Here is a 17,323-nt window from a genome sequence, read left to right on the forward strand (position 1 = left end):
CGACGGTCGCGGTCCAATCAAGCGTCGTCTGTGGCACGAAAGCGGAGCAAAACCCAAAGGTGACGCTAGGCCAGGCCAGGCCAGGCCGGGGGGGAGGGGGCCCTCTGGCCGGCCAGTCAGTCAGTCAGACAAGCGCTCCTCGAATCGAAGCGAAGCGGTTTTTTTTCGTTTCGTCGAGATTAATTTGATTTGAATGTGTACGAGAGATAGAAATCATCAGCCCGGCCAGCCCGGGGTCCCTCGATCGGTGTCGTTAGCGTGAACCCCATCAGTTCGTCAGTTCGTTTCCCTTTTTCTTCGAGATTTTTCCTAACGTTTCTCTACCAATGCTCTCCACTCCGTGGCGAGCTGTCGAAGCCGAAAGTGCGTCACGGTGTGCACGGAGAGTACAGCAAGGCACGGTCCAGTGTCGTCGTCGTTGTCGTCGTCAACTGGAGCAACTGGAGCTTCTTTGTCGTGTGGTGGTAGTTGTTTGACAAAGCAATTTACAAACCTGAGACGAGCATAAACTCGAAATCGTGGTGTCCGGATTCACTTTCATGCCACAAGTCACAGTGACGGCGACCACCGCACACCGGTTCGCGGTTTCGCCAAATGCTTCCGAGACAAACCGCACACACACACACACACGCAGACCTAAAACCACATAGAAGAAAGTGGTAGTAACCTCGGTTAACGGTGGTATGCAGCAGCAGCAGCAGCAGCTTGTACCAAGTGAACGACGGAAAAACGACGCCAACTACGACGCTTTTCCACTGCAACAGCTGCAACCGTGTGTAGGATTTGTCGAGCTCTGGCTTCTTCCTGGAATGGTGGATGCCACTGGAAGCATCCGGCCGCCTACCAACACAGAGCATCATTAGCATAGCCACAAGTTCATTACCACTTTTGTGGCATGTAGAGACCGTGAAGGGAAGGAGAGGTTGGTAATTCCGTTGCGTAGGAGTACCATTCGATCTTCGGAATGCCCTCTCCTGGAAGGGGGTTCTGACGCACGAGAGTTTGCAAATGCTACTCTGTGTGCAAGGCATCGAGCATTAGGGGCATCGATGCGAGAATGATCCACTTTTCGGGCTCACGATCACGATCCCTAGAACCCCCCCAGGAGTGTGTGCTGGCGGCATAACGTGCACACAAACACAGTCGTACACACTTCAATGTTTCGTGACTTTCGGAAAGAACACATTTGCCCAACGAGCAGCATCGGCAGCAGTGGCCAAGCCCTCGAGACTCGTTCGCTCGAAGGTGGGTGTGCAAAGTAGTTCATAAGCAGCCAGCAGCAACCAGCAACAGCGTGCCTTATGCAGAGCAGGCCAGCAGTAAGCCAGTTCGTTCGCCTTCTCCTCGGCTGCTGTTGCTGCTGCTGGTGCTACTGTGGCTTGTGGCATCCACAACACTCCCTTCACAACGGCCCCTTTGCTGCTGCTGTTGCTGCTGGTCGTGGAAAAAGTGAATGTACGCCACGAGTCGAAGACCCTGCGCTGGCTGGCTGGCTGCCTGCCTGGCAAGGTTCTCGCGGTGTGACCGCTGCGGGTGCTACGCCTTCCCTTCTTAGTCATAGTCACGGGGTAGCAGCCTCCTTCTTCTTCTCCTCCTCCTGCTGGAGAGCTCCTCCGAGGGAAGAGAGAGATCGTTTCGGTGCCCATTGTTACTTCAGAATATTCATGAGCTTCTTTTCATTCTTTCTCTTTCCTTCTCTCTCTTCTGCAGGTGAGTAACGGTGGAAAAATGTAGCAACAGCAGCAACGTTCTAGCCGTGGTGTCCGGTAGCGCAGCGTGTGTTATGCAACAATAATGCCCTGGGAGTAATCTTGAAGTAACGCAACCAACACCGAACGAGAACTTCACTCAGAGTTCTACAGAGCAAGTACATTAGAACGAAACAGAATTCAATTGCGTAAGCATCATATGCACCAGAAGCAGCAGAAGGGGGACCACGAAGCACACTTCTCGTGGCGCCAGAACGCGCTGTTAATCCATCAATCCGTATGCTGTCGAGGTGTTGGCTCCCTTTGGCTCATAATCTTTCTGACTGCTTCGAGTGCTGGGAATTAATATTCCAGGGACAACGGACACTGTAGTGGACACCCTACCCCCCCCCCCCCACCCAAAATCAAACCTACAACCCGCAGCGTCAAATTTACTCGCCTCGCCGCGGTGTACATGGGAACATCGCAGTTGGCCTCGGAAATGTTGGCCAATTTTTTCGAGGATCGTGAGCACCCTGACCACGCACTCTCTCTGTCTCTCTCACGCATACTGGCGGTCATTTTCAAACGCCGGTGGTGGTTGTGCTGTTTACACGCATGTTTTTTTTCCGTGATAGTAACACACGCACTGCGTGTCGTGGTGTGCCTAGCATACTTGATTGGCCTACTACGGCCGCGAATCGTCGCCACCTCGAAAAACCCTGACCGTGTGCCAGAGGCGACTGCGACACACCTTCGGATTTCGGACCTTTTGGTTCCGAATCGAGAACGCGGACAACAAGTGCAAAAGGTGGGAACAACGCTGTCGCCGGACGGAACGACGACGACGACGATGACGACGATGACGGCGACATTAGTTCGCATCGAAGAGTGCCAGCACCAAGCGACGACTATGAGCGAGCGACGCTTGCTGAGGTGATGCTGTGTGTGTTGCGTGGCTCCGGCCCCAGTCCCAGTCCCCCGGCCTGCTACGCAAGAGGGAGCGAAACGGAAACAAACATTGAAGTGCGCGGGAGCGCATGATCACGCTCTGGAATGCGGCTGGCCTTCAAATGGCGCGTTTTGTTTGCGCGCGCGCGCACCCCTCGTGTGTGTGTGTGTGCGTCCGTGCTATTGCGCTTCACTCCACGACGGCGATGGCGGCTCTTTGTCGGCTGACTGGCTGTGTGTGTGTGTTGAGGGATTGGCGCACGGGGGTTTCGGGTTGGGTTAGCGAGAACCAGCGAACTGCGAACTGGTCGGTGGTCAGTCCGGCGGCAAAAGGGTTCGGGGTTCGAAATGATGCCTTTCTACGTGTCGTGCCGCGTGCCATGAGCTCCGACAACTGAAAGAGAAGAGATCGAGCCTCTCTCGCTGATCACTTGACACAAACTGTGGCCAGCTCCCCGGGACTGGGACTGGACTAGAAAACTAGAAGCAAACATGGAGGAGTCATCGAGGCATCGACGCCTTGCTATTAAACTTTCCAAATTGAAAACGCAAACCGAAACTGCGCTGAATGAGAAGCGTTCGTCGCTTAACGTCGCCCGCAAGCGCGCAAGTCTTTTGTACTCCCGAAGAATTACCAAACGCGCGGCTGCGGATCTATTCGCGTTTCGGTTTTTTTCCCCTTATCTTTGCTCTCTCTCGTGCGCGATTTAAACTCCGCTAAGCCATCGCTTCTTCTTAAACACTTGATCGGCCTCTCTCTCTCTCTTTAGCGCACACACACACGCACAAATGAAGAGAGGCAGAGCAAAAGCTGTCGATCAAAAGCAGCAGCAGCAGCAGCAGCTCTGCCTTCAAAACCGTTTTCTCGTTCGTCCTTTCGTACGATCTTCGAGAATGGAATGCATCGAACGATGATGATGATGACGATGATGATGCTGATGATGATTATGCTCGTTCAGACCATCGGGGTCTGTACACCCCGATGTACATGCTTGTGTGTGTGTGTGTGTTTGCTGGAGGTGAAATGAGAGAGAGTATCCGTTTAATGGTATTTCATGGCGAGCATAGCAAGCAAAAGGTGAAGCCTTTGTCCTTGTGGTTTTCAGTGCTTCCGAAAGAATGTTATTTTACTTTTTTTTAAACGAAATTCCTTCACCTCTTAGACCACCACCAGCAGCACCACCGCCACTTCTGCTTTCTCTCGCTGCCGCTGCCGTGAAACACTTTCTTGCAGTGTTCGAACGGCGTTCGAGAGATGCAAAATTCCTTCCGAGCGTCGAGCACAAAAATCTGCTCAAGGCCATGGCCGAAGCACACAGCACGGAAGCAGAACGGTGAGAAGAAGAACCGAGACCGAGCAGCAGCAGCAGCAGCAGCAACAGCCGGCCCTGTGAGAGGCCACTTGGTTCGTGTTTGCTTGCTTGGTCTCTGCTGCTGCTGTGGTATGCTGCAGATGGCGTGCCTCTTCATCATTGTGCGTCTCCCGATGCCGGTTCTCTGCGTGACGCAGCAGAGTGTTGAGAAGATCAGACACAGAGACAGAGGAGAAGAGCAGGCGAGCGAGGGGAGGGGGCCACAAAAAGGGCAAAGGTATGCGGCAGTGCCTCGGGCCACAATAATATCTTCGCTCTTCGTCGCGAGAGCCTTGTCGTGCGTTCGTTCTGCTGTTGCTGTTGCTGTCGCTGGTTCTGCTGTTTCTCGTATGTTTCTCCTCGGGATCGTTTCTTCTTTTTCTTTCCTTCCATGTGGCCTGTGCCCTGTGCCTGTGTGTGCAATCGCACAGAACCAATCTTTTGCTTTGGCTTCTCGCCTGGCATACTGCGGTCCCTGGCCCGGCTGCTGGCTGTTAAGCTCTTTCAGGTCGTCTCTCTCACTCTCTCGTCTGTGGTGGCTGCTGCTGCTGCTGCTGCTCCGCGAGGATATAAACACTTCACAATTCTACCATTTATCATTGCTCCGGGACCGAAAGGCCGGACCACGAACGGCCTCACTTGGCCATCGACACTGAGGCGCATTCCTGGGCTCGAGGCTTGTGAGGCCAGCAGGCTTCGTACCGAATGCCTCGAGCAGTTCGAGCTGAATCGGGGAGGAGGGGGATCAGGAACTTCCAAATTACTGTCATCGATGGTCGTCGACTGGTCGATGGTGGAGAAGCGAGGAGGAGGGCCGTCATCGCGAGACACATCATCGACATAAATACCATGGACACATTTGGAAGACGCAGTTAGAGAGAAGAGGAGAAAGACACGCGAGGAGAGGAGCGTAGAAAATTTATTTGATCCTCGTTTTCCCAATTTTTCCACCACCGAAAAGAGCGAAACGCTATACTTATCGCTCCAAGGGGCGCGTTCGACGACGACGACGAGTGGCGTGTCCGTCCAGCCAGCCGTTCGTTGTTCTTCATCATCTTTCTTTAAGACACGAGAGAGAAAAAAAAGACACGTTATTACTTTCCATGGTGATGCCTTTTTGTGAAACGATCCAAGTAGACCAGACCCCAAACGATCGAACGAAACGAAACGAAACGAAGCGAACGAAACGAACGATCGAAAGCCTTTTAATGCCCTTCTCCCTTCTTAAAGGGGGTGTTCCCATAGATCCTCTTCAAACAATCCCAACCCAACAACAACAACAACAAGCCTGTTGGCCGGCAAAGGCACACATACACACACACACACACACACCTGGCATCTGGCGCGCAAGGGAATGTCTGGTCAATCAAGACTCCTCCGAGTCGGAATGGAACGCGGAACAGATGCGAAGAAGCGAACGGAACGGTTGAAGGGTGAAGGTTAAGAAATTTTCGTGTGTGTAATCGAGGAGGTGAGCGGTGGTGGTGAAGGTGGAAGTGAAGCCCCCCCCCCTCCCTCCTCGATTGCCTACTCCAGAGGAACGCTTCGAGAACGTCGACGAAAACGACGAGATGTAGCGTCAGAAGCGTTCCAGAGGAGCGAGAGCGGGAAGAAAGGAAGGTGAAAAAGTTCGTTAATTTGAAAAGAAGGTGTCTGTGCGCGTGTGTGTGTGTGTGTGTGTTGTCTGCTGGCTGGCTGGCTGGAGATGATGCTTGAATTTATTGAAAACTCATATTCGATTGATTTTGATTTATGATTCGAACGCAACGACGACGATCATGTCTGTTCCTGGAGCTCGTTCGCTCGTTCGCTCGCTGGGAGGGAAGCAGAGGAAGGCCACAGTCCCGGGTGGGGGGGTCGCCGGTGTGTCGACCTTGTCCGTCGAGTTGGCGCGCGCGCGCGCGCCATCCATGCGCCAACATATGTAATGAGAGGAGAATACGAATAGGAATAGGTTTCTCCCCGAACCCAATTCCAACGCCCTCGAGGGACAGGGAGCAGGGAGAATATGAAGTGAAAACAATTAATCTTAGTTACACACACACACACACACGGCCATGATGATGTGGACCATTTGGGTTCCTTGAGGGTAACATGCATCATGCATGTTGCTTGGCGAGATGTCCAATGATGCTCGTTTCTTGAAGCTCGCTCTTCGAAGAAGGAGGGATCCATTAGGAGGGGAGACATAAGGCCTCAGGCCACGAGACCAGGTACCGCATCTCCCCGCTATACACCTCCCTCCCTGTCACTCTCTCGAGAGTGTGTAAAACACATTTTGGAAATGTTTAATGAACGTTACCGAGGCTCGCCAGAGGGGCCATCGCCTCGAGGGGAACGAAATGGTCGGTTCCTAATCTTCGTGGAGAGTGTCTTCGAGAGACAATCACAACCACTAGGGCTGTGTATGTGTGTGTGTGAGAGACTCTGGCAAAACAGAAACCCCGAGCCTAATGATAGTTTAATTTGGTGAAAAGCATTCCCTCGATCGCGCGGGTCCCTCGCGAACAAATTAAATCAAAAGCACGATCTGACTCCGTGCGTCATCATCACCGCTTCCCCCGCTTCGCCGTTGGATCTCGTTTGTCAATATTTATGCAGACATCATCGGTTTGCAGAGCGAAGATGATGATGATGATGATCGTGCGTCATTCGAGTCGCGCTCGAGTTCTCAGCAGCAGCAGCAACAGCAACAGTTGTTGTTGTTTGTTTGTCGCTCGTCGCGTTCGTTCGTTCGCTTCCTAGAGATGCGCGATCGCTCAACGCTTAGCTCATTGGCGTGAAGTACACAATGGAACACCCTCAAGAAAGCAAGCAACAAAAAAAGATGCTTCCCTAGCACTCTCTTGGACTGCCGGCACTTGCGCTGCCGCCATGGTGATGCAACGAAGCATTCCTGTTCCTCGTTACAAAACAACATCAACCAGCAACAATAGGCGCCGCCGGAGTGCTGACGATCGCAAAACGTAAGAGTTCCATAATCGATTGGCGCTTGGTAGGAAGAGGTGCTCGCAGACACGACTTACCATCACCACCACCACCACCACCACCATCACTACCACGATTCTATGCTATCAATAGAAGGGTACTCCACCTTTCCATTTGTTATCGCTACCTCCTAGACCGTGCCAGGTGCTGGTGGCCTTAGCTATTGTGCTACACTCCACTTGTGGTTCGTTTTTTTCTTTGCGCACTCTTCAGCCATGGCCACCCTCCTCACACACTCTCTCTCGCGCACTGAATGTTTGTTTCGCGCGTTGTTAGAAGGGCGGCCACCAAACCGCCCTCCACCGCACTGAGAGAAGCCTTGACTGCGGCGCAACGCAATCGCAAGTGCATTTTTACACGTACGCCATCACCAGCAGCAGTAGCAGGAACAGAAGAGATGTGTAAAGACCACCACCGGCGGTGCGCACCGACCGGCCTACTACGTGTACTACTACGTGTTGCATTTCACGGTTTACACGGATGTTAGTTTTGTTTCTCCGGAATAGGTTTTTTTTCTGCGTTTTTACGCGATTTTTTTTCGCGCACTCGCGCGAGATTGTTTTGATTAAAAAAAAGCAACAATCGCTGCTGCTCCTCCTCCGTCTATGGAGGTCTTTAGAAGACGTTCGGTGTGTCGTGCTGAAGGTAGCATCTTTGCTGGTGTCCATTGTGCTGCTAGCGAGATAAACTGGGCGCGAGCACACAGGAGAGGATGCAGATAATGAAAGGGGGGCCGATGATGAGGCCATAAAATCCAGTGCCAGCATCAGCAGCATCGTTTACATACACGAAAGAAAAAAAAAGGAACAGCTGAACAGAACGCTAGAACAACGTCCTCGGCCAGGCCAAGCATCATCATCATCAACATGATGCTCGGACAAGCAGCAGCAGCGAGGGGCGCGCACGTGTAATTACATTTGGCTACTGGAATTTGAAAATTATATTGTCTGTCCCTCCGCGTTGCATGTGCGTGCGTGTGTGTGTGCACAGCCTCACGAACGTCGATCGTCGTCGATCTCGTTGTCTCGTATTCTTTTCTTCCCTTTTTCGGGACCCGGGTGCTCTGAAAGCCGTCCAACAGCTGCATTCCTTCGCAGCACGGAAGCTGAGCAAAAGCTGCCAGAGACACAACGATAAGATGCCGAGATGATGATGATGGTCGAGGTGAAGAAGAAGAAGGAATCGGTAAGAACCGATTCTTTGCTCTCTCTCTCTCTCGTGTTACACCCTTCTTGCTGCACGGTCCTAGCGGTGTTTGGTGTGTGTGCGTGGTTATAATCACTCTCCCTTGCCACAGAAGACACGCACCGGAGAATCGAGGCCCCAATGGCTCCATGTCCCTTTGTGGTTGTGTTTTTGTTTTTTTTTTTGGCAGGAGACGAACCTTTCTAGCTGACGAAGAGTCCACCAGACACGGGAGGCCAGGCGTATAACAGGTTGTTATTAGCATTAAGTCAATCGGCCGCCAGTCATCGCTGATTTCTGGTTTCTGGCTCCCGGGACCCCGAAGCCGCGAGGGACAAAACCCTTTCCAGGGGGAGGGGGGGGGGGTCGTGTAGCGTGAGGCCATCCCCGGGATGTTGGCCGACCACATGGGCCACATCATCTCCTTGGCGGCGACGTCTTCACGGGCTACCGGGCTACACACCACACCCTGGCATTGGGTCTCCGGACCTGGTGGTGGTGCTGGTGGGACCTTCAAATCTTCCTACGAAACGAAATTCGGCACGAATGTGGTCCGCGCTGGCCACAACCAGCAGCAGTACACCCAGCCAACCCAGAAAAGCTGGTTTTTCTGGTTCTTCTGCCACGGACCTGGACGGACCGAAAAGCGACGTTCTGTTGATGACCAGCTTGAGATGTTTGTGTGTGTGTGTTTTTTTTGTTTTTTTTTTTTTGGTAATCGAAGCAAGCAAGCATCGCGAAGCCATCTTTGATTCGCGAACGCGAATCGGTTCTTACGCGTTCTTGGTGTGACGTAACGCATTTCGACATCGACATTTATGCTGCAAGGGACGCGATTTTAAGCCGGCTTCAAGCGTCAGCCATCGCCATCGCGGTCAGCCATTAACACCGACTTTTCTTGGGTCCTCAACAGCCAGGTCCAGACAATTTGGCAAACTCAAGAGCATAAAAGAGAGAGAGATAGAGAGAGAGAGAGAACAAGAAGAAGTAGAAAGATTAAAATTGAATACATAAACCCCGCGTGGCACAAAACCGAACCGGTGGCAGTGGCGAACGAAGAATGGACACCCCACACCCCACACCCTCTCTAGGGCTCCTCCTCTGGTACGGCAAGACAGGAAGCCGCTGCACGTTGGCGCAAAAAAAAGGGCTCCAACGATCGCGCTCTCCATCTCTCCATCTCTCTCTCTCTCTTTAGTTGTGTGTCGCAAATCCCGTGTTACGCGGACAGCTCCACCACCACACCACAAATCCGGGCCCGGCTCGCGCACACACAAAACGAACGACTTGGGCGCTGGCTTAAGCGACGAACCGTTTTCGCGTCGCTTCTTCTTCCGCACGTTTTCGCGACCGGGACCGCGCGCGCGCGCCATCGTCGTCCGTGTTTTGGTCGTGTTTCGTTCCAACTCGCCTGGCCCCGGCCCCGGCCAGGCCAGGGCCTTTGGTGGTGGCTGGCACACTTTGGTGTGGTGCACACACAAACTCCCGGCATCATCATCATCATCAGCGAAGGCCCCGAGACCGGGATAAATAACACGAAAATAAAAAGGAAACGAAACGAAAACGGCCCGGCCGGCCTGACTCCAGCAAACCGGGCCCGGGGTGTTGGGGAGGAGAGGTGGGTTCAGAATTATTTATTTTTATGGTTGGCCATATTTTTTGGTCCCTCCTCTTGCTCTCCCTCTCTTTCTACCCGGGGTCGCCGTTAGTTGGAGTTTTTGGCGCGCGCGCGAAAGATCGCTGTCCTAGCTCGATCGGAGGATCGACATCTTCTCCCATCACACCCCGCTCCCCTTCCCCCTGAACACACGGGGAATGTGCCCTTGTTGTGTTGCCGTTTGCCGCGGCTCCAGTGCGTCCTCTGGCAGGCCGGCTGCCGGTTGCCGGAGCTCTTTTCTGGCTTTCTAGTACCCGTTTGGAGGAAGAAGGCGCGCGGCCATTACTTCTCGATCATCGAGGCCCCGCGCGCGAATACCGCGAATGGTGGTTGGCCCCGGGAGAAGCGAGCGAGCCAAGGGGGCGAGAAAACGACGACCAAAGGGGCTCGCTTCGCTGACGCAAAAAGAAACTCACGCGCCAAGGGAACGCTCGCTACAACCGCAACGCGAGGAACGCGACCGCGGCCGAGGGCGCGCGATAGCATGGCGAAGGAATGGAACAGAGAGAGAGACAAGAGAGAGAGAGAGATGAAGAGCACCGTGGTTGTCGTGGCGAACGAACGAGCAAAAGAGAAACGTCTGAACAAAACGGAACGAAACGGATCCACATTCCATCACCGGTTTTATAACCCGAAGGGATAAAATAAGTATATACGGCCGGCCATGCCATGCCATGCCACGGCCCCGAGACTCTGGCCTGATGCCTGATCAAGATGATGGTGCTCGTGGAACGGAGCGCACCGGGCAGAGAGAGAGAGAGAGAGGCCATCCTATGGCGTGCCGGACCGGGGAACGGAAGAGGAAAGCGGAGCAGAGGATGACTGCCCTGCCGCTGGATGATGTAGCTTTCAAGCGCTGCGCAGTGGAAGGGGCGAAGGGGAAGAGGAGAGGAGACCACGGGTATTAAGGTCCGCCGTCCGGGATCGCCGCCAAATTGTGGCCCCACGAAGAAGGATCAAAGGGAAAGGGAAGGAATGGGGAAACACACACACACACGCACAGAAAATCCTTCGTTTCGTAGTCCCCCCGCTTCACGTCAAGCTTTTCACCGAAAACTTTATCCCCGAAATTCCGGACATTCACGGCCAGCCAGCCAACCATCCCCAGAGCATCATTATGCTGATTGTGTGGTGGTCGATGCTGCGGATCGGATTTAACGATCCCTATCTCTCCCTCTCACTCCCTGTCTCGGAGTAGGAGATACTTTAACGGGAGTGTTGCGCTACTGCAGCAGCAGCAGCAGCAGCAGCCAGCGGGCTTTGTTTTTGTGATATTGAGATGGGTCGTGGATCAACCGCTCGTCCTTGGAGTGTTAAAACTTATCTAAAAACTTCTAATTGATGGCAGTCACCCCTGGAGAGAATGACGGTGGTGGCGACGCCCACCAGAACCAGAACGTGATCGTGCGATCGCCAGGACCACCTTTTAATGATCCACCATTCTCTCTGTCTATCTCTCTCTAAGTGCGTGAACAACACGCAAGCCTGCCATCAATCCACGCAGCAATCCACGCAGCGCAACATAGTTGCAGCCCACAAATCCACGCATGCGTGTCTGTCTGGCAGACAGACGCCTTAGTACCTTGGGCATTCCAACAGGACGTGTCAGTCACTTCACTCATGCTCACGCTGCTGCTAGAACTAAATTCTAAACCTTAATCATAGCCCTCACACCGCTGCAACATTGTAACGACTAACAATTTCATTTTCTCTCTTCTTTCTCTCTCTGTCTCTTTGCAGGAAATATTTCGTAAAGGTTACTGCAGATGGTAACGATGCAGCATGCGAGCTTTTTGCACCGTCAGCGCACCCTTAGAGGTTTGCGCACCACCTTCCCGCCCACTGCCTCCGGGTACCAGATTTCTAGCTTTAAAGTAAGTTCCCGGGGACGGGGAAATCCACCAACAACAATAACACCTTCACCTTCTTCTCCTACATCCCAACGTCCCAAAAGCAGTAGTACCTTGACGGAATTCCGATTTTTCGGTTCAGTCGCTGCGAAGAGCGAGGTCATCCGGTTACCGGCATCCGCGACCGCTAGCCGTTTTCGTTGCCCCTCTCGCTGGTCAATTCACGGTCACAGTGGCGGACTGGCACATGGCACTGCGGGAGACCTCGACGACGACGACGACGTCGAGGCACGTCTTGGCACATTAACAGCTTCCGTTCCGTTCGACGCGACGATCGACGTAAAGGTTGACTTCGCAGCGCTCGCTTCGATCACATTCGATCGTTCGTAGGGGCTGGCTCTTTTTTTGTTTCTGCTGTTGTTTCTGTTTTATAGAAGGCACCTGTCGTCGTCGTCGTCGTACGCGTCCGGTCTCTGCCTGGAATGTGGTGGTTTTTTTTTGTCAATGTCTTGAACTCACTGAGCAGTCCGCCGCCATCAGTGCGTCCTTGTGTATGATTAGTGTTCGAGCGTAATCCGATTAAAGGCTCCGAGCATTTTTGGGAGAACGAAGAGAAGGAGGAGGAGGAGGAAGTCCTCTTAGATTCTCTTCTTTATTATTATTATTACCCTCTTTTTTTTTTTCTAAACGACCTCCCCAAAAATTCCTCACAAATTCGGAGACTGACGTCTCTGTATGAGTATCCTCCCTGAATCGGTTATAACCGGTAACACAACCGGTCGAATGCCCCCTTAATTTAGATGTTTCCTGAATTTCCGGGGAAAACCAATGACCGTCGTTGTCCTCGAGAGCCCGTGTCGTGGGCGATAGATTCCGGGACTCTCTTTTTCTCCCCTGCCCTCTCCCTTCCCTTTTTTGGGCCTTTTTTTCGTGCCACTCCACATAATCGAATCAATTAAAATTCCATTCCCGATGACCCCATTAAATGGTCTATGACCATCATAAATCACCCCGCCCTACCGTTTCGTGAGGAAGGGAGGGGTGAGGGGGTGGTATTATGTGGCCACTCCACCTTGGCCAGTACCTTATGCGACTTCCAGCGAGAAAAAGGTCCCGAAGTCTGGCGATCAGAGGCTCTTTCTCTTGATCCCCCCATCGGGTTCTTGTACTACACTAATCCACCTTTTCCGTCCTCTCATTTCACGCACTCTCACACTCCCGTTCCCCTCTGCCCTGTTCCCTTACACGATGTCTAACGTTCCACTAACGTTTTTTTTTCCTCTCCCTCGCCCTTCTTTTTCGATCTCATTTTTTTCTTCTTCTTCTCTTCTTTTACCCCTTCCAGATTATTGGGAACGCCGCAGCCACGCACACTCTACTTCCTAGTCGAAGCAAAAAGTCGCGTACGCGAAGTATACGCACAAACATGCCATCACTTCTCGAAGCAAGGCATGCTGGACACCGAGCTGTTCGGTCTGGCCGTCCTAATAGGTGAGTTTTGAGGTCCGCGTCCGCAACAACCGCGATCCACGACGACGGCGACGACGATGACGATGATCACGAGGTGGACACACGCACGGACGCGAAGGAAAATGGTGGTGGAAGGAATGGTGGTAGTAGCAGCGAGCCCTGGGGATAATTAATCGTTTTATGTACCCGCGTCCCTGTGTGTGTGTGTGTGCGCGAGCGAAGACGTGGCAGAAACGAAGCTGTAGACAGAGAGAGAGAGAGAAGGAAGAGAGATGAAGAGATGGTCGCGTTCCGCGCTTGAAATGAACCTGATTGGCAGCAGCAGCACCCCAGAGGGGGACCCCATTTTTGAGGCCAGCTGGCGTCGCTTTTTCGGCCACTAGAGAGAGAGGGAGAGAGAGGGATGTGGGGTGCCAGTCAGCCAGCCAACCCCCCTCAGGTTGGTCGACATTCCATGCCAACACCGATGCCACTCGCCGCCGATCGCCGCATTCCGATCTCTCGCGATACTCCCGGTCGGTCTGTGCGTGTGTGTGTGTGTGTGTGTGTGCGATCCAACTCCTTGGAGGTGGTTTTACGATCCGATCCGATCCAAACTGCCCAATTCTGCTGCTGCTGCTGCTGCCGCTGCCATTGCTCCATTGTTTTGTCTCGAACTCGCCGCCACGAGAATGGCGTCCGCACGGTGATAGAAAGCATAAAATCCAACAGCGGAAGGGAGGGAGGCTGTGCGGTCCCTGGCCTGGACCATAGAAAATCGATCCTCCGATGATCGTGCCCCTCTCTCTCTCACTCTGTTTCATGTTATTCCGGGGGCTCTTTGTTTCGAGGAATGGCGATGTCATAAAATTTGATATCCCCTCCGCCTTCTCCGGTGCCTGCTCCTGCACTGGTAGCTCCTACCTGGTCGCCATTAATTAAGCGAGGACCGTTCGACCGACCGCGGGGATCTTTCTATCCAAAATGGAAGCAACAGAAGCAAAAACAACAAAAAACCGGCGGAGAAATCCGAGTTCTACGCAACTCCTAATGTATCTTATGTTTGGATGCTTAAACCAAAAGAACATGAAATGCTCACGCTCAACTCACGATGGATACCCCGCAATGGCCGCGGCCGTCGGCGTGGCCACGCACGCCAAGAATCTTGGCGCGCATTTTGGGGCCATGGCAGGATGGCATCGAAGAAGAAGAAGCAAACGGCGAACGGGAAAACGAGGAACCAACAACACCAACAACAGCTCAGAAAGAAGGCACAAGAAGGCCTGAAGCAAGAGAAAGACAGCCGGAGCCGGAGCCGGAGCAGCGGCAGCACCCCAAACAAACCCCCGAAACTCTCCAACCGCTCGTCCAAGCAGGCTGGCTGGCTGGCAGGCAGCAGGCGTTGTGTTCGGCTACCTGAATTACTGAAACACGCGTCTTATGTCTTTCGCAGCCTACTAAAATGAAATTCCTCGTAGTTCCCGTCCCCCCCCCTGCGAACCGGCCTCGTCGTGTGTCTTCTCGTCCCTTTTCTTCTCTCGTTTTGATCGCCGTCGCCAGTTCTTGGTGATGGTGGTGATGGAGGGGGTGTGGTGGTGGTGCTCTCCGTTATCTCCTGCAGCGAGCGCGCCTCGATTTTAGCGGGGACCGTGGACGAGCGCGCATTTTTTTTTTTGTACGCTCTTTCCCTCTCTCTCTGTCACTCGTTTCGTGCTTCATTTCGTCCCGCTGTCCACCTATCGCGTGCACCCATCGCTGCCTCTACCTCCATGTTGCTGCTGCTGCTGGGCATCTCTCTCTCTTCTCTCCCCAATCGATGGACTGAGGCCGATCCCCACGGTGACGGTGCAGAGGTGGTGGTGAGGACGAAAAAGAAAATCATCTGCGCGCGGGGTCAATCCTCCATCCACGACGACGACGACGACGACGCGGCGATGGCGATGGCGACGTCGACATGGACCTCGCCTGGACGACCCTAGCACCGGGCCCTTCGTCTCGCGTCCTCTTCTTTCTCTCTCTCTCTCTCTCTCTCGAGCAGCAGCATCATCATCATCAGCTACATCGTCATCTGCATACCTTTCCTATACCTCCAGAGCGCGCGCGCCGCAGAGCAAGAGGCACGAAGAAAAAGAAGAGCGAAAAAGAAGATCAAGCAGAAGACGAAGAGAAGTAGAAGAAGAAGAATAAGAAGAGCGAAGAGGAGAGGAACAAACGCCCCAACATGTGTCTGTTGCTGATGCTGATGCTGCTGCTGCGTCCAGCAGGCACCACACCGGTCCGCGGCCAGCCTCGCACTCGCGCTCGCGCTAGTCTGTGTGTGTGTGTGTGCCTTGTGCGCACAATAACATCGTAATCTTCCGGCGACCCTTCTCCTCCTCCTCCTCCGCCGCTTTGCACGCTGCCACACACTAATGTCCCGCGGCCAGCGGTCCAAGCAGTCAAGGCAGGTTTGCTGCTGCTGCTGCCCGGTGCCAGCACACGGGGATAGCAAGGGAAGGTGACGATGAAGACGACAACGGACGGACCGGGGAGGAGCAGCATCAGCAGCATCTCGAACGGGCGTTGGGTGGTTGTGGCCAGACCAGGCCAGCCCCGGCCGCCAGGTGGTGGTGGAGGGAATAATTTTCTCTTTCGTGCTCACACAACCAACCCGCGATCTAGCAGTCCGCAGCATCGACGTCGTCGTCGTCGTCGTCGTCGTCGTCAGCGTCGTCGTTGGTTGCTGCGATCTCGAATGCGTGCACTCTCTCGCTCTCTCTCTTTCTCTTTCTCTCTCTCTCCGACCAAACCTTTTTTCCTGGAGGATCGCGCGTTGTTGTTCACTTTTGGTTCGCGTTGTTTCGTTTCGCGGTTTTCGTCGTCGTTGTCGTCATCGTGGCCGTCGTTCTTTTCCCCGCCACATTTTCCTCCTGCACCACCACAAACGCGCGTGCGCGCCAAAGAAGTGCTTCCTAATTGCATTCTTACACTTTTTGGCCGGGAATTGTTTTTTAACAAACCAATTTGAAACACACAAAACGAACGAACGCCGATTGCAGGTTGCATGTTGCTTGGTGTTTGTTGATTGGTCCAGGTAGGGGGTTTTGCCAAATATGCCACGCATAATCCTAATTAGGAGTCCTTGGTGCCATAAATCAAAACACGGTGCGCAGCGCACGTCCCGCTGTGTTTAGTGAACTTCGGAATCGAACATTTCCGTCGAAACCGTCGATGCGTCGTCCCTCGATCATCATCATCCTGCTGATTTTATGATTGACACGGGAACGTTGAGCATGTCTCTGTCTGGTTTTGCTTTGGCTCGCATTTTACAACTTGTGCGTCGTCGTCGTCGTCGTAAAACTTTGGCCATTCGGCGAAAAATTAATTTTCTACTCCCCAAACCGTTCTCGGGGGGAAGTAGCGTTCTCGAAAAAGGCGAAAGCACACCTCGGTGAAACCTTTGCAGCATTATGCAAAGCAGGCTGTGCGCTCGTCGTCGTCGTTGTTGTCGTCGCGAAGGAGACACCGAGTGCAGCAGCAGTCCCCCCAAAAAAAAAGAACCAACTCTGGGCGAAATTGGTTATGCATTTTTATGTCCCTTTATTTATGGCACATTTTGGCGATGTTGCGAGCTCGCGAGCAGCGAACAACATATTCGCTTCGTCAGAATCGAAGCAGAGGAAGCAGAATGGAGGAAGAAAAATAAAAGGGAAGAAAAACTCGCGGCCCAAAAAAAACACATCCTCGAAACAATTGATAAAGGCGACGCAGGGAGCAAGAGACAGAACGAAAAATCCGATTTACATAATCGATTTGTATTTGTCATCATCAATTTCGCTTTTGGACATTGATTTTTCCATTCTCCATTCTCTCTCGCGTGTGCGTGTGTGTGTGTGTGCGGCTCAGCGGACGAACAAGCGGTCGGCCGCGTTCCTCGCTTACCGTTGCGTTGATGTCTTTCGATGGCGTGCTCTCTGCCGGTCGCATCGCATCGCGCGTGCTGATCGTGTCCGGTGGATTGAATTCTTCTCGTCGTCTGCTTCATGTTACCCCCTCCCCCTCCCTCTCCGCGTTTCCAATCCCCGGTCCCCCCCTGGAGGATTCTGCGAATCGTGAGGATCAGCTCACCTTTGCCTGGCAGGCAGGGAAAAACATTTTGGCAGTGGCAAGGAGAGCGAAGCGAACAAAAAAAACAGTATCATAAAATCCCCTTCGAACTCCGGG

At 53.2% G+C, this 17,323-nt stretch overlaps 1 protein-coding gene across 1 annotated transcript in view; it reads left to right on the forward strand.

Annotated features, from left to right (window-relative positions):
* Window positions 1–17,323, forward strand: part of LOC125952825 (protein expanded) — a 157,497-nt gene that overhangs the window by 15,864 nt on the left and 124,310 nt on the right. The window contains exons 2-3 of the mRNA XM_049682551.1: window positions 11,562–11,695; window positions 13,017–13,162. Coding sequence (XP_049538508.1) covers window positions 11,604–11,695; window positions 13,017–13,162 — 238 coding nt within the window. The 5' untranslated portion in view covers window positions 11,562–11,603. The remainder of the gene's footprint in view (window positions 1–11,561; window positions 11,696–13,016; window positions 13,163–17,323) is intronic.

Source organism: Anopheles darlingi, chromosome 2 (genome assembly GCF_943734745.1).
Source record: "Anopheles darlingi chromosome 2, idAnoDarlMG_H_01, whole genome shotgun sequence".
Classification (NCBI taxonomy): Eukaryota; Metazoa; Arthropoda; class Insecta; order Diptera; family Culicidae; genus Anopheles; species Anopheles darlingi.